General features: G+C 42.9%; 3 protein-coding genes across 9 annotated transcripts in view; 2 read left to right on the forward strand and 1 right to left on the reverse strand.

The window, feature by feature from the left end:
- Nucleotides 1-13579, forward strand: part of LOC118796273 (protein MTSS 1-like) — a 47780-nt gene extending 34201 nt beyond the window's left edge. For 2 of the 7 annotated variants that reach the window (XM_036555076.1, XM_036555077.1), the window contains 9 exons: nt 2829-2986; nt 3326-3433; nt 3642-3739; nt 5677-5887; nt 7387-7509; nt 7892-8113; nt 8630-8806; nt 9284-9443; nt 9848-13579. In XM_036555076.1, the coding sequence (XP_036410969.1) occupies nt 2829-2986; nt 3326-3433; nt 3642-3739; nt 5677-5887; nt 7387-7509; nt 7892-8113; nt 8630-8806; nt 9284-9443; nt 9848-10431 (1841 nt within the window). In that variant the 3' untranslated portion in view covers nt 10432-13579. The remainder of the gene's footprint in view (nt 1-2828; nt 2987-3325; nt 3434-3641; nt 3740-5676; nt 5888-7386; nt 7510-7891; nt 8114-8629; nt 8807-9283; nt 9444-9847) is intronic. The other 5 variants (XM_036555078.1, XM_036555079.1, XM_036555081.1 and 2 more) reach the window with 3 other exon arrangements.
- Nucleotides 13580-14062: 483 nt separating this feature from the next.
- On the reverse strand, nt 14063-16201 carry LOC118768717 (NADH dehydrogenase [ubiquinone] 1 beta subcomplex subunit 9-like). The gene is made up of 4 exons (XM_036515597.1): nt 16067-16201; nt 15131-15323; nt 14900-15013; nt 14063-14266 (listed from the first exon to the last, which is right to left on the reverse strand). Exons 1-4 carry the CDS (start codon nt 16153-16155, stop codon nt 14135-14137), a joined length of 528 nt encoding a protein of 175 aa, XP_036371490.1. The 5' UTR covers nt 16156-16201; the 3' UTR covers nt 14063-14134.
- A 736-nt stretch (nt 16202-16937) lies between these two features.
- tatdn1 (TatD DNase domain containing 1) lies at nt 16938-20489 on the forward strand. The gene is made up of 12 exons (XM_036515596.1): nt 16938-17009; nt 17493-17558; nt 17670-17719; nt 17825-17888; nt 18248-18391; nt 18584-18626; nt 18782-18867; nt 18965-19005; nt 19142-19218; nt 19465-19535; nt 19718-19844; nt 20268-20489. The coding sequence occupies exons 1-12, from the start codon at nt 16985-16987 to the stop codon at nt 20368-20370; spliced, it is 897 nt and encodes a 298-aa protein (XP_036371489.1). The 5' UTR covers nt 16938-16984; the 3' UTR covers nt 20371-20489.
- The last annotated feature ends 145 nt before the right edge of the window (nt 20490-20634 follow it).

The following is a 20634-nucleotide window of genomic DNA, read 5'->3' on the forward strand; positions in this document are numbered from 1 at the left end:
TATGGCCTCTTCTGTGACAGCTCTAACGTTATCCAGATGTAATGGGATTTCTCGAGCAGGGGCTTCTGGTTCACTTGATGCTTGTTAACCTCAGTCGAACCCAGCTTCTGCACTGTCTCTCACCCCCGCCCTGTCCTGGCTGTTATGAAATCAGTGTCTGGAAACACCCTCCAGCACAGTGTACAATGTTGTCATGCAGATTTCTGGGGAAAGTGTCCAGTGTAGTGGTTAATGACTTTCTGTGTGGTAACATGGGGCAGGACGGATATGTGTACACAGTGCCATAACCTCTGACAGTCCCAGTGGAACCCTACCCCTCGTCTGTCTCTGTAGTTCAGTTGGGAAGTGTCTGGCGTAATGCTTGGTAATCCCTGCGTCACTGGTGGTGAATGGATTGTCTTAGATCAGCATGCACCTCACAAGCATGTGACAACCCAATGCATCTGTATGTTCCTTGTTTGTGGGGTTGAAGGGTTGGAGCCTTGGAGTGATCTGTGTTTTTGTTGTAGTTGGCTGATTTCTCATTGTCAGCAGTTTATTGTTTTCCTGTGTTCCTGTTAACATAAAAATAGTAATGATGAAAGGTATATTTTTATTGCTAAGGTTATTCTCATGTCAGTTGAGATCTGAGTGAAAAAGATAAGTGAAATCAAGTAATTCTTGTTGCAGTTCAGAACTCCAGTCCTCTTAGAATGAAGAAAAGAAGGGCACCATCCGATGTTTGGAAATAGTCTAAATGTAAACAGGAAATTCTGCATCTTGGGTGGCCTTTATACAGTACCCCTAAAACAAAAGGGACTGTGAACTGACCCTTGAGGAACCTTTGAAATCTGTGTGGTTTAGATGAAGGCAACACACAACTGCACCATGTCGAAAGCATCGTAACCAACAGACACAGGCAAGTGGCTGCAATTCAGTGTAACTGCAGTACAGCCTGTTATTTAGTGCAAGGAAACTCCCAGCATTGAGTGTAATGAGTACAATCAAGAACACATGCGAAATACAATCCATGTGCTCCTTCTAAGTACTGTGGGAAACCAAACCCTGTTTTCTGTGGGCGGTGGATAAATACCACTGCAGTACTTCCTCACAAAAGAAGACCGCATGGCCTAAGTCTGGGTGGCTCTTCTGAGAAACTGAAAAATAAAATTGTATGTTTGTCCTGAAAGCTTTCCTGGGATTACTGCACCGTACACGGTAGATGTTCCGAAGTAGTTCTTCTATTTAAATTGTAATACCTCTGGTCACTAGTTCAGCTCTAATAATGTTCCTGAATCATAATAGAAAAGCTGGCACTGACACCAGTACTAACTCTAGTTTGCTGAATTATTCAGTTGGGGTGGCAGTAAAACGGATGTGAAATTTGAAAAAGCAGTTTTCACACAGTATATCAATGAGTGTAGTATTTATTCTTTATTTCCCCCTTTACCCTTTTAGAATCGGCCATTGTACATGAAGCTCACTTCTTTGCAACATCAACCACATTTGAGCAGAAGCATGACGGACACAAGTCCTTCAGTACACTTGCATGTAGCCAATGGCCATTTTTTGTGCCACAAGTCCCACAGCTTAGAAAGGAGCAGCCACCAACTGGAGGATAGGGGCATCTGCATTGATGTTTTCCCAGTACCTCAAGGGCAGCCACTTGAGTCAGTAGAGGGCACTCATGAGCATTACATTACATTATTACAATGCAGCAGGTGCTCTTATCCAGAGCGATTTACATAGGTAACAGGTTTTTACGTGTTACCCACTTATGCAGCTGGATATTTACTGAGGGTATCTTCAAGTACCTTGCCTTAGGGTACAGCAGCAGTGTTTCCAGCAGGGAATTGAACCAGCAACCTTTCTGTCACAAGTCCTGCTCCCTACCACTATGCTACACTGCCACCCATGAACAGTAAGACAGATGGACCCTAGCCAATGTAAGCCAGCCTACCCCTAGAGGAGCAAAGCCAATGGTGTTCTTTTACCATGAAAAGTGGGTCATGACAACCAAGGCGTTAAGGCCTTGGGTTGTAAGGCTCAGCCTGCAATTGGAACGAACGCCTAAACCAGCCAAGCCATTTGTGAGCCCCTTATTTAAGTATTGTGTGAATGCACTCCAGTGAACAACCGCTTGATATGGCTCCATGTACCCAGCCTCAGGCTGTGGTTGTTCAGCGTTTCTCCAGCTTGTGTACAATAACATTGAGATTTTGCCCCTGTTATGAACACAAACTGGTTTTGCTGACTGACAGCATTTGTGTTAGAACATGGTAGCTCTGGCAGCTCTGCCAACTCATTCTGATGAGGCACAGCAGGCTATAACCAGGGAATCAGCAAGTTTTGTCTGCTTGGCTGTAAAGTGGGTGTGGCACTCATTTTGTATTAGCAAACTCAAGCCATTAGAGGACTTGTGACAGAGGCAGCAAATATTGTCTACAGCAACGTGATATCAAGGTATATAAACTTTATGTTGAAAGTTCTATCTGTGCATTTGCTGAGCCAAATGTTCCATTACTGCGACATCCTAACTCCTTAAGAGCTTAAGCAGCAACTGGATATGCTTGACTGAACCAGAAAGGAATGCAAGAGTGTGTAGTTTCCCTTGGGTGCACTTTCTGTGTGTGATACCCAGCAGACAGAGTAGGGGTAATCTGTGGGAGAGACAGCTGTAGTTGCAACATAGGGGTTATGAATGTAAGGGTAAATATCCTAATGGGGGAGTGGCCAACAGTCATGGGAGGGTCACATATCTGAGTGGCAGTGACAATGTCCAATGGGAGGAAAGGCATCTGCAGCAGGTGGGCCCGGTGAGACGAGGCTCCTGTGTGTGTGTGTTGCAGGGAGGGGGGACATACAGCCCCAGCTGGACAGCGCCATGCAGGACGTGAGTGACATGTACCTGCTGCTGGAGGAGACGGAGAAGCAGGCTGTGAGGAAGGCCCTCATCGAGGAGAGGGCACGCTTCTGCGCCTTCGTCTCCATGCTGAGGCCTGTCGTGGTGAGACACAGCGAACGCTCAAAGCGAGTGATTTCATTCCCCCTGCCCTTTGGTTCCACATGGCAGGAATGGACGAGAGTCCGCTGAGAGATCCACTCAGTAAGAGTGGGCAGTAATGTTTTATATCAACCCAAGGCAAGATACAGCTTTTGTGATATAGCTTTATGCACAAGCAGTGTTGTCTTGTTACATTTGACAAAAATATTAAAAGTATGGAAAAACATATCTCAGGTAAGTGCTATATGTGTGGCTGCAATGTTATTTTGGTACCTGTGTCACCTGTCCATCACTTCTGATCTGTTGGTCGTAATGTCGTGTTGCTTTCTCTCTGCCCTCCAGGATGAGGAGATCTCTATGCTAGGGGAAATCACCCATCTACAGACCATTTCAGATGACCTGAAGGCCCTGACCATGGACCCACACAAGCTGCCCCCCACCAGCGAGCAGGTCAGTGGCTAGACTGCAGTTGCTTCATCTTCTCATAACCAGTGTAGTCACCTGGTGTGTAAGCAAAGGGTGTTAAAGAGTACGTGTTTACCTCTACTTGAGGAAAGGTGTCCCTTTTCCTCCTTAAGTGCCTCCTGGGATCTGTTTTCGCCTTTTAAAAAAACCCTGTATACTTTGAATGAACGTGTTCGTTTTTGCATTTTCCCAGGTTATTTTGGACTTAAAAAGTTCAGACTGCAACTGGTCCTACCAGACTCCCCCATCCTCGCCCAGCACCACTATGTCCAGGAAGTCTAGTATGTGCAGGTAGGTATGAAAGGCTAGCTGCAGAAACACTCCCTCAGCCAATCCCACCAGGGGAATTACCTCATCTTGGTTCCTTATGCCACCTAGTGGTAGAGAGTAGATGTTACTTTGTGGGATTTGTCAGTAGTAGTGTTTTGATCATTTTCCTGCACCTGACAAGTTGTGCTAAAATTATTATTAATTGTTCACTCTGTGATAGGAGTGGAAGTATTTCAAGGCCGTGTGCTTATGGTAAATAGGCAAATGACAAGGCACACCCCTGACCCATCGAACACTATATAGGGAATGTCAGTTATTCCTCAAAATGTATGCTGACAAAATAAAGAGAATTTTTTATTAGGACAATTTGTTGCAGTGGCAGATACCTCAAAAAGACAATCCATGGTTTGGAGAAACTGTGGTGGTTACAACAATTCTCTCTCTAGCTTTGAAAAAAGGAAATGAGGAAAAAAAAAACTTGAAATAGAATGTGTAACAACAGTACATAGACTTGGGAATTATTCTGTACAGTGACGCACTGATTGCTGATGCTTCAGTCTGTGTCGCTTGATTTTCATTACGGTACTTCAAATCACATTGGAATTGATAGTTTAATTTGACTGTCACTGAGGTTATAATGCAGTGTTCTCTGTGAAAAGCATGCTGTTTGTCCTTTAACCCTGCATACATATGCTGTTTTCGTCACACTGTTCACTGAACTGCTCTGTTTTTAAAAGGGTCCACGCTCCCTCAGATGCATTTTCTGTGTTTTTTTTTTCTTTTTGTTGCTGTGCTAAAGAGACTGGAACATCTTTAACAATGTCCTTTTCTGCCAAAGCACCCTGTAATAAAAGCACATTCTGCTGTGTGAACACAGTGTACACTTTGCCTGAAGCTGTACTGAGCATGAGGAATGTGCAAGTTATAAATTATTTGAATTTATTTTTGAATTGGTCATGTTGTTTTTGTGTTGCCGTTTCTGAAATTTAAGCTTGGATGCTATATCCCAGCGACTGTGTAATTTTCAGCTCACACATAACATTCTCACAATGTTGCTGCAACCCAACTTTGCTGCACAGCTGCAGAAACCTTGTGGGAGCTTTATGGGTTTTGAAGTGCTAATGACAGATAACAAACCTCTGCCAGATCATCAGCTCAGTTGACACCAACTCTTCAAAGTACAAGAAAATACAAGGGATATCTGCATAATTACAGACACTAGAAGAAAGAACTGACTGGTGCCAAGTCAGTAGGCAGGCTCTCAGTCGATTATTTAAATGCATAGATTATTTTCTGATTGTTTGACAAGTTTGACCGAATATGGCAATCCATGCCAAAAGCAGTCTTAAATTTGACCTATTTGTCCATCTCTCCCATCGAGTTAACAGATGCTACAAATAAAATCCATTCAGACATTTCACTATTTCACCTGACAGTCTGGAAGGTATATTGAAGGTAAACTGTCTGGAAGGGAGTAATATCCAGACATGTCCTCTGAGAGAAACCTTTCATAATACAGCAGTTTCGTTTTTAATCCCTCTCCTTTCATAACACCGTAAAAAGTGCTTTTGCACATCCTCAGTCTCTCAGTCGTGATAGAGGCAGTCTTACTATATTAGGTACCTGAGTATTGGAAATAGTGTACCATACCAAAAACAATCTGAGTCGAGAGTCCTCATCACACCTCGTTGTCTTGCAGTCCTTTAATTCAAATCAGTTGAATCATTTAAAAAAAAAAATTTGATGATCTCTTATGCATCATATATGTTCCCTAAGTGGTGTTAATTTTTACTGGAAACTTTTGGTCCTGTGTTAATTTCTCTGCATGATGTTTTTATTTGTCGTGATTGATTTCTGACTGCACTGCCACCCCCCTGCCTGCTGCACTGCAGTGTTGAGTGTTAACTGTTCCTCCCCCCCACCCCCCACCCCCCCGCCCCCGCCCTTGTCTCTAACAGCAGTCTGAACAGCGTAAACAGTAGCGACTCCCGGTCCAGCGGGTCGCACACTCACTCTCCCTCCTCACACTATCGCTACCGCAGCTCCGCCCTGCCTCTGCAGGCCCCCGCCCGCCTCTCCAGCGTCTCCTCCCACGACTCCGGCTTCATCTCGCAGGACGCCTTCCAGTCCAAGTCCCCCTCACCCATGCCCCCCGAGACCATCCCGCAGGTAAGGGGCGGGGGCAGTCCCCGAGACCACAGGGCACAGGTAGTGCCAGGGTAATAATGGGAGCCCAGGTTTATGGTTTTTTGTTTTTTTTTTTTTTAATCAAAATACAATATCAGAATGGTACACGTACATATTTAAAGACACACATAAAGTGCCAAGTCAGTAGGCAGGCTCTAAGTCCAGTCTGATACTGTTGCTCATTTGACTTTTATGGATACACTTATGTTCTGTTGTCCTAGAAGTTGCTCTGGATAAAAGCGTCTACTAAATCCATGTAATGTATTGTAATGCATAAAGTATATGCTCAAAGAACACCTAGTTTGTCACACTGTTTGGGTAATGTTAACACCATGGTCAGATTAAAAAGGCTGCAGCAGAGTGAAGCCATGCTGTGTTGGTGGAGACATGGCTGTCCTACTTATATTCCATTTTAGCATGAAACAACTGCAACTTTAAATTGTGCACAAATACATATTGTATATCAGATATGCATGTATTGACACCTTTTGAGTTTGACTCTCTTGTTTTCACTTATGGAGCTCAAATTCTTTTCAGATGGCTTGGTCAGACAGCTCATCTGAAATAGCTTCCTGTTAGTGAGTGGGTGTTAAAATCCTAGTGTCCCTGTTAGTGGGGGTGACGGTGTGGCATTAGCCTGCCCTCCAGACAATGGTTTCCTCATTTATCTTGCTATCTTCCCACTGTGGGAAGTGTTGCCCTATTTCAGTTTAGTCTGCTGTGTCATAAATTAGATAATCATGATTTACCGTCTGGGCACTGCTTACCTTTGATAAAGATTACTTAAAATTTGTAGGGTTTGGATTGAACCCTTTCCTTAGTGAATCTGAGTATCTGAGCATTTGATTAGTGCCAGGGCAATAGCATGGTCTCAAAGGTTCCGAGAAGAAAACTACTGCACTGTACAGGAGCACATGGTGACTATGGAGGGAATGAGGAATTCTGTTAGTGAGTTTCCTGCTCTCTCTGTAAAGCTGTTCATTAATAACTTAACACTGAGCTGATCCACAGTGGAAATGGTCATATCTCAGGTGCCTATTAACACATAAGGTGCACACCCTTCCTACATGCAAACCGTGTTTATCCTGCCTCAGAGTGTAAACTAGCTGTGCATTGGGAGCCTTTGGAGTCTTGCTTTTAGTTGTAGTCCTTTGGCAAAATCCATAACTTCTCACATCTTTTGTGCTCTTTTGTCTGTCTCTCTCGGGACTAACTCTCTCTTAACTCTGAACAACCTGCCTTACTACTGTGCTACACCCTGCTCCTCTTCCTACTCTCCCTTCCTCTTTCCTGTTGCTTTCTGTGTGGCCGCATATCTTGTGATTTCTGTGTGTGTGTGTGTGTACGTGACTGGTCTGTGTGTTTGTGTGACTGCACTCTTTGTGTGTGTGTGTGTGTGTGTGTGTGTGTGTGTGTGTGTGTTTGTTGCACACGCGTGACTATGCTGTCTGTGTTTGCTACTGTGTGCGCTTGCGCTGCAGACCCCCTCCAGCTCTGCCTCCTCGGACGCCTCTGAGACCTGCCAGTCAGTGAGCGAGTGCAGCTCCCCCACCTCTGTTGGCTCTGGCACCACCATGGCTGGGGCCTTGGCCTCTGCTGACAAGGTGAACGCTCCCTACATCCCCCCCCCCCCCCCCCACCCCCCCAGCAACCCTGTGCAGTGCCCCCAAAGTGCTCCATCACATGTTGTGCATCAAATAAAAATGCAGGCAGCATGTGCATTCCTCCTTTGTGCATTCCATATACACATATTTAAGATAGGGAGGGCAGGTGGTCATTTCAAACGGTCTTCATTGGTTGTGTTATCAATACAAATGAGATTTTATTTCCTTATGTACCATTCATTTTGGTTTACCCTGGGTATGTCCTTATATACACTTTTGAGTTGCAATCCAGCCATTGTCATTGTTTTTTGTTGCTGTATGGATAATCCATTTTTTTTTTACATTTGTGTTTGTGTTTTTGTGTCTGTCTACACGCATTTAGTTGTCAAATGGTTATGATCATTATGGACCCGCTGATCCACCCTACCTGGCTGGAATAGGCTCTGCAGAGCATTTTTCCTATTTCCCTCCCCCGTCCTCTTCCTCTTCCTCCTCACCCTCGCGGGCGTGGGCCCGGTCTGGCTCCGCCCTGCTTGCCGATTACCCACTGTATTGCACCCTGGAGCCAGGCATGATCCCCTCTTCCAAAGTCCCCAGCTGGAAGGTTTGTTCATTCCTCATCACACACTTCTCCTCCTCGTCTTCCATTCTGATGTGGCATCTTTATGTGTACTTCTCCTTCACATTTCAACCTTTGCATTCCAAAAGCCACATTCAAACAAATCTTTTTAAAACTAGCGGACGTCAATATGCCTGTTTCTTTGGTTTTTCAGCCAGTACTGTACTCCATTTTATCAAGGTTACTCAGGTCAAGGATCCAGTTTGTCAGTTTGCTAGAGAATCATTCTCTAAGAGTTACACAAGCTTTAGTGAGCATTAAATATACAAAAAAAAAGACATATCATTGAATGGAATTTTCACACAGCACCGTGAAGAAAATATTTCATTCTGGTTCAGAGAATATCGACCAAGAATGAATTTGGAACCATGTTCCATGTTTTGAATAGCTGTCTGTTGAATCAGGAGTTCAGTGTGGGGTGTGTGATCGTAATGTATCAGCTTGGAAAGAGTGGTGGTGTTCTTCAGAAATGGGCAGGTCTGACAGTGATTTCCTCTGCAGGACTGGGCCAAGCCAGGGCCCTACGACCAGCCTATGGTGAACACCCTGAGGAGAAACAAGGAGAAGCGAGAGCCAGCGGACCCTGGCACCCCCCCAGTCACACAGAGTGGGGGAGGCACCTCGCCAGGGGAGGACCCCCAGAGGGCCAGGAGCTTGACTGTGTCCTCCACGCCCAAGGTGAGCAGAAAATGTTAACTCGTGGTAGGGCTTGAATAATGTTGTGCTCACACTTAATGGTCTGGGGGTGTTGTTAGCCTGATCTGACACTGTTGCTCATTCAGCTTGAATGGATACATTTCTGTGCTTTTGTGCTGGATGTCACTCTGAATAAGAGCATCTTCTAAAAGAATGTAATATAAAACACTCATTCACATGCAAACATGAGTGTGTACTGGCTAATGCTAACACAGTAAGGGAGAACACACTCTTTCATTTTGTGTTCATGTGGGGGTCATGCATAATGAGCTGTAGGCCATGTAGCTCAATGTCAAAAAAAGCCACCTTAGGATTTATCAACTATTTATCAACACCACTACTACGGGCAGCATACGTATTACAAGAGCTCTGAATTTGGAGCACTTGCAGGGTATGGTGTATCTGGCCAACAGAGCAGATTGCAGTGTCATGCTGCTCTGTGCGTGTTTGTGCTTGCAGGCAGAGGAGATGGAGGCCCATGAGGAGCTGGCTCTGGCTCTTGCCCGGGGGCTGCAGCTGGACACGCAGCGCTCCAGCCGGGACTCCCTGCAGTGCTCCAGCGGGTACAGCACCCAGACCACCACCCCCTGCTGCTCCGAGGACACCATCCCCTCCCAAGGTACCATGTGCGGGCCAAACAGACCTAAAAATGGGCAAGGGCAAAGGTGGGAGTAGGACGAGAGCTATAGTTTGCTCATTTTAAGGTTCTAGGCGTGAATTGACTGTATTTAATGTGCAGCTGTGTTTGAAATATTACTGGTGTAAGTAGATGCCTTTCTGTTAATGTTCAGTACTAAGTAGGTCAGCCTAGGAAGGTCTGTTGCTCTGGGTCTGCTGGTTTTTATCCTATCATAAATTTTAGTCGTTGGATGGAATTTGGATCAGATTTCATACTGCTTGGTGTTGCAGATGCTCCATGAGCAGAACTGTCAGTCCCCGGAATGAAATGTTGGCATTAGTATGTTGGATGATAACCATTTTATCAAGAATTGCAGCGTTTCCTAATTTGTCTGCTTGTTGCAGTGTCCGACTATGACTATTTCTCAGTTGGCGGGGACCAGGAAGTGGAACAGCAGGACTTCGATAAGTCCTCCACCATCCCGCGTAACAGTGACATCAGTCAGTCCTACCGCAAGATGTTCCAGACCAAGCGGCCAGCCTCCACAGCCGGCATACCCTCCACCACAGGGCCGGTCATCGTCACCCCGGGTGTGGCCACCATCCGCCGCACGCCCTCCACCAAGCCCGCCATGCGCCGGGGGGCGGGGGGCAGCGGGCCCATCCCCATCAAGACGCCCGTCATCCCGGTGAAGACGCCCACCGTTCCGGAGCTGCCAGCCAGCTTCCCCGGCGGGCTGGGCGGCGGGGTCGAAGAGAGCGAGGAGCCGCTGAGCCCGGAGGACGGGGGTCCGGAGGGGGGCGAGGCCTGCGCGGACCCGCCCCAGCCCCCACCTCAGCCTGAGGCTGCTGAGTGTGAGAGCGGGACCCTTCCGGAGGACATGGACTCTCTCCCCCTGCAGGGAGAGGACATGCTCCTGACCATCCGCCGTGGGGTCAAGCTGAAGAAGACTCTGACCAACGACCGGTCTGCACCACGTGTCCTATGAAGCCACAGATCCCAGCATCCGGGCAGAGGATCACACCACGCTCAAACCTAAGTTCACAGCCAACAGGGCTGTCTCCATTCCAGTTCCTGTGGGGTGCAAAAAGAACTGTCGTTTTTTTGTTTTTTTTTTTTCTTGCGCTGAGGTGGAGGGGGGAATGCAGTGTTGTGGGGAAGGTGGAGGGGAGCAGCTGGTTGACAGTTTTCAAGATAATGAAAAGTTGATTGCTTTTTTTGGTTGAAATCTGTACATCTGTACATACGAACATATTGTAGCATTTTCAGTTTCAGCTGTTATGTTGTTCCCCTTACTTCCTCATTCCCTCTTCCAGATTCGGACACAAAGGTGCCAAACGCTTTGAAGCGTTGAAACGTGTTGGAAATGAGTATTTTACAAGATGGATCTTCCTGGAAGCATTGATATTTACGAAAGTTTGGTTTTAAATTCAGAGACTAAAGCCTAAACTCCTTGGGGGTATGGACTGATCAAATGATTTCTCTTTGTTTCACCTTCAATTTTCCAAGATTATTACAAAGGCAAGCTCAAGTAGCTCTAGTGCTCAGTATTAGAAGGGTACTCATTTCAAAGAGTGGATGCCTCCATCAGTAAATGGTAAGCAATATGAATTGGTTGCACATTTAATTTGAATGTGCCCTTCCAGAAAACAATTGTGCCACAACATTGTAAGATAAATATAAATGTAGAAATTCATGTGGGTCCTAAAGCTAACCCCCCTGAAAGGGGAGAAAGGAATCTAAAGGCATGTAAAGCAATGTTTAAAAGACATAAAAATGCCATATTGGATTATGGCATTTTATACTGAGTGTTTTATAGATTTTTCTTTTTTGTCCTATAAACAATGGATCCATAGTACCTGCTGCAGCAGTACTTCAAGTTAATATAAATCCCTCATGTTGGAAAATGTATCTGTTCCTTCTTGTGAAGAGGATATCTAATTTATGAAAGATTAAAAACAATTTATATGTGTAGACAAATATATTCACAAGCAATCACAGTAGTTGTTTAAAATTCAACTGTAACCAAAATTTGGTTTCGATCGAAGCACTGATACGGAGCCGTCTATAAAACTGTAAATATTTAATGGGACTGAAAATCCAGGGGCTTAATTTATTCTCTTTACAGCTGTCCATGTTGTACTCTTCACATAAATGAATCGGCTTTTTTCATGCATGTGCTGTGAGATTATATTAAGTTAATAGACTTTGCATTTTGAGGTATTCCGTTATGATGTACAGAGAAGCTCGCCTAAGCTTCCTGCCTTGTTGCTTTTACTTTATTATGTATTAGCAGAGGGCACTTTTTAACCTTGCTGACTGAAAGACTCGGAGAGGGCCCATCTTTGCCTGGTCCGTGAAAGTGAGCTGGTGACAATGGTGGCCATTTTGCCAGTCCGTAGCAGTGAGATTTATGAATTAATTCAGCGTTAATTTCACTTTGTCTGTAAACTTTGCTGATTCTCAAACAATCTGTGCATACTGATCCAGGGATGTAGAAGCAGGAGCCTGCTGAGCTGATTGAGCCCAATCATTGCCACCAGGCATACACACACACAACCACTCACAGTTGCATCGTGTTTGACTGTTAATTTATGGCAAGCTCTCTTAACTGTGAAGCTCTACTGCTGCCGCTACTCAGGAGACTACTGAGTGGCTCAAGACAAACCAGGAGATAACTCCTGATGCATTACCCCACTCACGCACTATTGTCTCTGTGACTGTGAACTTACCATAGCTTTACTGCCGGAGCCACACAGCATGCCCACAGTAATGCGCTGTAGGCTCTCCAATGCTCTGGTCATAGATCAGATTCGCACACGTTTTGCAGGGAGTTTTGTTCCCCATTAAGTCAGTAGCGCTGTAATTATCGTTCAAAGAGCATTTGGATCCTCTGCTTCACTTCATGTTGTGTTCTTCACTTGCTCCCCCTAGTGGAATTACACTCCATTGGTACCGGCACTGAACTTAAAAGTGGACGTTTCTGTTTTTGTGTTGAAGCCACAATGTAATATAACCAAGTAGGTCAGTAGAACTCTACATTTTTAACCACTATTCAACTCACATGCCCCTTTTGACCAATATTAATGGGAAAAAATTACCATTAGCATTTGTTTATTTTGCTAGTACAGAGTAGTAGCAATAATGCCATAATTCCTGCACCTAGTTCAATTCATAATTCATGCTTAGAGTAAACATTTCAGATATTGTAAAAAAAAAAATCTTGAATTAGACAATCGATATACGAGTAGACCACTAAGGTAGTGAGTTGCTTGTATGCCAAGCAATCCAGTTACATTGTGAAACCACTGGTGGAGAGTTGCTATAAAAATGGGTGAGCACTTAGCTGTGGGGGGGACACAAGCATTGAAGTATTCATGGGAACCAATTTAAACGCTTGAGCATTTCAAATGTCCTTACTGCATTACTGCTTCAATGACTCTGTGGTCATTTTAAGTCTGCAGGAATCTAGGTTTGGAAATTACCATGTTGTCAACCATGAACTACGTTGTTTGAAGTGGGTTGGTGTAAGGGAAAACAGTGCTGCCCTGGCTACTGTTCAGGCTGTAAAAAGCCAGCAACTTCATATGCATTGCCTCTTTAAACATCAATGTTAGGTTTCATTTTGCAAGGTTTACCCTGTTAGGTTTTCGTCCTGCCCCCTGGTTGTAGAAATGATCAGTATACAGTGTATTAACTAAAGCATGTCCATTTCTCATGTAAGACCCGCTTCTAAAATTGTGAAAACTCAAGGTAGTTGATGCAGTGTGCATATGATGCTAAATACCTGTATGTGGTTATTGTCTCAATCATTACAGACATGTTTTGATATTGTCAGTGTAAGAAACTTTAGTTGTTTTAACTGCTTTCCCAAGTACAGCCATTAATGTTTAGATATGTTCAAACCATATCTCTAGTTTTCCTTTTCTGAAGTTGCCAAACTTTGTGTGTAAGATGAAGATATAGTTTGTGTTTTTTCATATTGTAAAGGCAGACTGTCACACTTAAGATGCTGTGTTACCAAGGGTTTAGTTGCTTGTTTGGACTGAGAGTTGAACTCTTTCCCTGTGCGGTTCTCAGAAATCTGTAAATTGATCCATTTCTGTAATGTCAGTTTTCCCTGTGGAATTACTGCTTCCCTCTATATTAAAGAAATGTTGTGGAAACCATGTGTCAGAGTTCTGCTTAAAGTGGCCTATTGAGATTCTGAAGTCCACTTCAGGTGATCTTATTGGTTTACGTTCTCGATAGAATTAAGAGCTCTGGATGAGGCAGTTCAGATTTCTTTTCCCAGTAGGACACATTGAGGAACAACAAGCAAGACAGCAAATGGAACTCCATCAATCAGCTGTGAAATTGTGCCACAGCTGAGAGGCATCAGCTAAGTTAGCAGTCATTCTGTTGATCAGATTTGTCTTGTGCAAACTAGAGCCTTTTTGGATGGATATATAATCTTGTTCTTAAAAATCATTAAAGATTCTTTAACTGGGTGTGAATATATGAACATACACACACACTGTAGAAGTACCAGTTACTCCTGCACAAAGATCATTGTTTTGGCTTCAAAAACATTTTATTATAATTACAGAAGATAACCATCTTAAGAGAAGCCAGTCCCAGTGTAGTCAAATGGGTACTCAGGTGTGGGTATGCCACAGGCGATTTCTCCCCCCAGTCTTTGCAGAGCGTGCTCAGACAGGACGCTCTCTGGGGCGGGTGACGTACTGCCACCATAGAGGGGGGAGGTCACCCTCTTTGCGGGCTGGAGGGAGGGCTTCAGATTGGGGCCCACTGGCAGGAGTCTCCTCTTGCAGCTGCTGGACCTACAGGGTCACAATAACCAGGAGTGAGACATGGAAATTCCAAGGCACAACTTCAGAATGAACCAGTCTGCAAGTGTCAGCAGTGTATTCTTTGTCAGTATTTTACACTGTATGAGAGCCAAAAAAATATGTTCTAGAAATAGATCAAACATGTCTGTTCTTATCCCTAGGATCTCTCTATTCTAATTTGATGACATTCTCATTTAGAAGGCAAGGTGAAAGAAACAGTGGCGTATAAACATGCTTTATGATACCCTAGTTCTTCTGCTGTTGAGCCCCAACCTTCAAGTTATTTCACATGATTTCAGTAGATTATGTAGTTAATGAACAGTGTGAGACATTGAAAATCGCCACACTCCAGGATGTGATAAAGTATGTGTGACTGAAGTTTGCTTAGCAAAATTCTGTCATTAGTGTACGTTACAGGTGAAAGTGTCAACCTTTTGTCAGTCACTTCCTCCAAATGAATAAACCATTTAGTCACTTGATTTAATTTATTCATGGGGCAAATAATGCATAACTCTGTCATGTCATTAACAATTTCATATCAACCAATGTAATGTGCTGGCTAAAACAACATGATTCTGGTTTTAAACAAATCAGATTGGTAACGCCACAGGCCAAATTGTGTACCTCTCTGTCCCAGCTCTGCTCTCGCAGTTTCTTCCATTGTTCCCTCTTGGCAAAGTAGTCTGGGTACATGGCCTTCTCAGAGGGATGCCAGTAGTCCAGACACCATTCAGGGACCTGGTCAGATATAAGGTGACATAGCAAAAAAAAGAAAAGATCAAGCTGCAATTCTTGGCTGTGGAATACTCTGAATGAATGCACCACAACGCTTGATAGGTGTCACACATGTCTGACCTTATAGCAGTCGTATCTCTCGTAGGAGGTTCCCCCTGGTGAGTCTGGGAAGAGGTAGGGCTGGGGGTGCTGGTTCGCCCAGAATTCCTCCTCTCCGGCTTTCAGCATCCTCGTGGCTTTCACCATGTCCTTCTCATTTTTATTCTCGTCAAAGCGTGCCCTCAGCAGACAGGCATAGAAACGGTATTTGTCCCTAAAACGATCCAAATACACAGCCGGTCAGAATGGATTTCATTCATTTATGTTCTACAATATTACATAAAACCATCATCATCAAGATCTGTAAGACCATAATTGTCGCAGCATTTGCTCCTACAAGGGGAGAAATACAACGTTTTGAAGAATGTATTGGTCAACGTATTGACCAATAATTACTTCACTAAGACTATGTTTCAAATTAATACTACCCAATATTACCCAATTCTTTAATGTATCATTGCTACAACGCCTGTTTTATAAAAGAATTGATACCATCCGTTATGAACAAAGTTGATACTTACTGTATTGCTGCAAATGTTGCTTATAATATATATTAGACATTTTTCTCGCTTTTGCTTGTTCTACCTCTCATTAATATTACTTTGATTAATAACAGTACTAATGTCCACAAATCATTCCACGAAGTACTCAATTAACATCGTTCGTGCAAATACTAGCATTACCTAGCTAGGTCTAGGCCCCATCATGTCAATAGGGGCCCAACTAACGGGCCATGATCTTCACAGAACACACATATGAGTACTACAAGCAGCTCCGTTACATTCCATAACTATGCAACATACAGTAACGTTACGTCTAGTTCGCTAATACCCAAAAGTAGCACCCTTAAATGTGACACCTCTGTCAGCTGGCTAGCTATGAATGGCCTGCATGAAGTTGCTTACAATTCAGTAACAAAGTCCACAAGCCCAACAGAATTACCTGCACCGCTCTTACCTAAATATGCACCATGACTCCAAGTGCCTCAAAGACTTTTTATAAAGTCTAAGGACTTTCTGCTGATGAGTAAGATAGCCAAATCCCATTTTCACTCTCGGTGAATCGTTCCCCTTCTTCCATCCGATGCATAGGTTTGTGGGATTTTTATGTTATGCCTCATATAGACGCATATATGCGCGCAGCTGAAATGTTAGCCAGTAGCTTCTGTAGCCATGCATTCTTCACTAAACCTGCGGAGCAGATCACCAATTTTATTCTATCACTAGTCCATCTAAATGTATATTTACAATTGCCGGCACATTACTAGCATATTGTATTATTATATAATTATTATTATTTTGTGGAGATATAATTCATCTTTGTTTTGAACTTTAGAGGTAATGTCAAAGGAAAAATGGGTATGGAAAAAGAGGAAAAATGGGACTGATGGAATTGTAAGCAGTTGCCCAGACTGCGGTGACAACATAGAAACACTATAGCCTTAAAGATTTCGAGAGTTCGAAGAGAAATGACAACCAGTTGTGTGGAACTAGAATATATGGCATACACTATCCTTTGGTTGTGATCTTGTACAGTTGTGTAGTCTCTCCATCGATGGTCTCTTGCTGGGTACCTCTGCAGTGTTTGAAGTTCAATGCAGTGCAAGTAAAGGTTTTGTAAAATAAAGCATCGTTAACAAGGTAGCTGAGTTTTTTTTGCATCCTCTATTGGCTGAAATATGATCACAGATTAAGATCCCCATTGGTTACACTTGGAAAGAATCCATTTCTTAATGCTTTCTTAAGGGCCAGCGACAACGATTGAAAAATTAGACCACCGAAGTGCGCCTTTATTCTAGAGTTTATGGTTTACCGTGGGATGATGGGATTGCTTAGGACTGCATGTGGGTTTTGTTTTACCAGTTGCAGCAGGTTAATGATGGCTCATTTTAAGTTTGCTGGTAAGAGTTGTGGTGGGACGGCTTCAGAAGTGTCACAACTATGTTGAACAGTTTAGTTAACGTTAATCTCAGAGAAGTTTAGTCGCTGCAACTGGCTGACTGGCCGATCAGATGCACTCAGCTGTCAGTTGCACCAGCTAGCCAGTTGCTCAAACTAGGTAGCAGAATAGCTAATACAAACCAGTAGCAGATAACTTCTATAAATTACAGGAGGTCTAACTAAGTATGGTTTTGGTACGCTTTGGGTAATGAATTACGTTGATCTTGCTGTGGTTGATGCTGTCGCTTGGCGCCTTACGTCAGCGACTTTCAGTTGGCAGTTTTGCACAGATTTGTGGCATAGCTGGTCAGGTATGTCACTGTTTTAAATGAACAGTAACGAGATCTGTTTTTCTGGTAAATATACAGAGTAAAAAAAAAACTTACTTATCTAGCTGTGGCTAGTTACCATGTTTTTGTCTGAAATTGTCTTCTGTCCTCCAGACATTGGAATAAATTTGACGGATCCCATGTTCCGGGGAATTTACAGAGGGAATCAGAAACACCAAGGTGAGCACTTGCTGTAGGTAGTAACATTAAGTGGCCCATAAAATTACTGCACGTTTATCGACGTAACGTTTTGAGAGGAACTAAACAATTGCCCTTTTCGCTGTTTTGCAGACGATTTCCAAGAGATTATTGAAAGAGCTATTAAAATCGGGGTCCAAAAGGTACCTTAACGTTTCCAACAGCCTTATGATTTTATTTAAAGTCCAAGACACCAAAATGTTTTGTGTTAAAGTGTACCTTCACGTTATTTGCATTTAACGTTATAGTTCATGATCACCGGAGGGAATCTTGCGGACAGCAAGGAAGCCCTGAAGTTAGCAGAAACACGAGGTAAGCGGTGCAAGGACCCTTTCCTCCTGCATATCAGTTAAAATATCATAAATAGAACTTTCATATCGAAATTCTTTCTTGTTATTTGCTTTGCCACTACTACTCTTCCATACAACAGTTTTGTCGCACAAATCGTTTTAGATGTTCTAGACTCCTTGGTCCATGCCTTGTAGAATTATCTTTTTGCATCTACTGTATAGTATCCCGAACGATTGTTGTTCAGTTATGTTAATCACGATTAATTTCCCAACAATTTCAATAAATATTTTAAGTATTAGTATAGAAAATAGCCGTATTGTATTTGATTCCTCCTCTGCTGACTAATGCATGTTAAAATAACCGTATTTCTCAATGGACAGATGAATTTTATAGTACTGTGGGCTGTCACCCGACTCGGTGCACTGAATTTGAACAAAACGGACCTGATCAGTACCTTGGAGCATTGAGAGAGCTGGCTATGTCAAACAAAGGCAAGGTGGTGGCTATTGGTGAATGTGGTCTCGGTATGTATATCTTTACTTTATTTAGATTACTTCATTGTGATACATATCATCATGTCTAATTGTATTCCTGTTGTCACTGCAGCAATGAATATTGCAGCTGTGCTTTATTAGTATTTTATTTCAGTCAGGCAGCAGAACAGCTGGAAAATAAACTGCATTTGGGTGAGATGCATTTCCCTTTAATATTTTCAGATTTTGATCGGTTGGAATTTTGTCCAAAAGAAACTCAGCTTGTGTAAGAATTTTAATTTTGTTTGCTTGGTACATTGTTTATATCTGAAAACATAAATATTAGGGGATATTGCATTTGGGATAAATTCAGTAATTCATATAAATTCAGTTAGTGTGTGTGTGTGTGTGTGTGTGTGCACCCCCTTTTCCTGTCAACAGATATTTTGAGAAACAGTTTGACTTGGCTGAGGAAACAAAGCTGCCAATGTTCCTCCACTGCAGAAACTCACATAAGGATTTTTTAGGTATGGATGCACTCTGGGGGTGAATTACACATTAAGCCTCTGGTTATCCTGAGTGGGAAAGGCTGACCCACCCTCACTGTCTTTCTTTCATTTGCAGATATCATGAAAAGAAACAGAGACAGATGTGTTGGAGGAGTGGTATGTTTTTTTCAAATGATTCTCATTGATTTTATGTGGTTCTTCTGAAGTGTACACATTTTCTCAGATATACTGAAAATCAGTGAAGTGTGTAATGCTGAGGGGATAACCAGTACATTAAGAGATTCTGTTACAGGTGCATTCCTTTGATGGGAGTAAAGAAGATGCCAAAGCCCTAACTGACTTGGACCTTTATATTGGTATCAATGGCTGGTATGTTTCAAGGGTCTTGACTGTTATTGTCTGTTATTAAAATCTTGCTTGTTGACTTCAGTTTGTGGTATTGTAATAGATGCTGGCATTAGTCATTTCCGCAAGAAATTGGGTTATATCCCAGCTGTGTAATGCTATACCCCATTCCCCAAAAAGTTCAAGTAAAAAGTGGTGTCCCAAGATACCATATATTATGGTTGTGTCCTTCTCAGAGGAGTGTATATTTTAAATTTCAACCTACTCCAGCTCTTTGAAGACTGAAGCAAATCTCGAAGCGATGAAATCCATCCCCACTGAAAGGCTGATGATTGAAACAGGTATGTTCAAAGTTATGAAATGAAACACTTACTTGATTTGGGGAAAAAAAAACTATACATATATGTGTGTGTGTAGAATATTACAGTGCAATGTAGTTGTTTGGCATTAATATTACAGCTGTAGCGTGAGGATGTCATGCTTTTTTGAAGATGTGAGTGAGTGTGGTCCTTTCTCTTGTTAGATGCCCCTTGGTGTGGAGTAAAGGCCACACATGCAGGATCAAAGTACATCAAAACTACATTCCCCACCAAGAAGAAATGGGAGGCAGGACATTGCCTGAAGGACAGGAACGAGCCCTGCCACATCATGTATGTCAGCAGCTGAAACTGTAGACTATCAGTGTAGAGCTGCAGGTAGCATAATGGGTGTCTTCTTGGATCAGTTGGTTGCTTTCTCTGTACAAGTAAGAAGATGGAGTATTAAATGAAGAAAGGCATATGGGAACCACATATGGTGCTCAAACAAGCAACTGTATGTTTCACAAAAAAGCAGGGGTGTACCTTTTATTTTCAAGGAGGTGTATGCACATTTATTCACAAGCACATTATAACTTTTCAAGTTATCCTTTTTAATGCAGTCTATTTACAATGGGCACACACTGGATCAGGGTGTAGTTGTCTATTTAGATAAAATTTCAAACCTGTCCCACAAGATGTACCTGAGAATATGCCAGAAACATGTACAATTAATGAAAATATTCTCTTTAATCCCCGTTTTCCCTTTATTTTCAGCCAAGTGTTAGAAATCATGGCTGCAGCAAGAGACGAGGACCCTTTGGAGATGGCAAACACCATTTTCAACAACACAATGAAAATGTTCTTTACAGAAAGCTGACGCTACTGGTTCATTTGTTGCGTCAGATTACAGATTACTTCATTTGCCTTTATGTTTCAGACAATATGAAGATACTTGTATTATGTGGGCATCTGCACCATTGCTTATGTATATTAAAAACAACCATCCATAAAATGACATGTAATTCAGAGTTGAAATAAAAGGGGTACCTTTTCGTGTGAGCTTTTTTCTTTGCAAGAGTATTTGCTGGTTGAGAAGCATAATTCTGTATTGCCAGTACAAATGTACCATTAAATATTCAAA

Source organism: Megalops cyprinoides, chromosome 21 (genome assembly GCF_013368585.1).
Source record: "Megalops cyprinoides isolate fMegCyp1 chromosome 21, fMegCyp1.pri, whole genome shotgun sequence".
In the NCBI taxonomy this organism is placed as follows: domain Eukaryota; kingdom Metazoa; phylum Chordata; class Actinopteri; order Elopiformes; family Megalopidae; genus Megalops; species Megalops cyprinoides.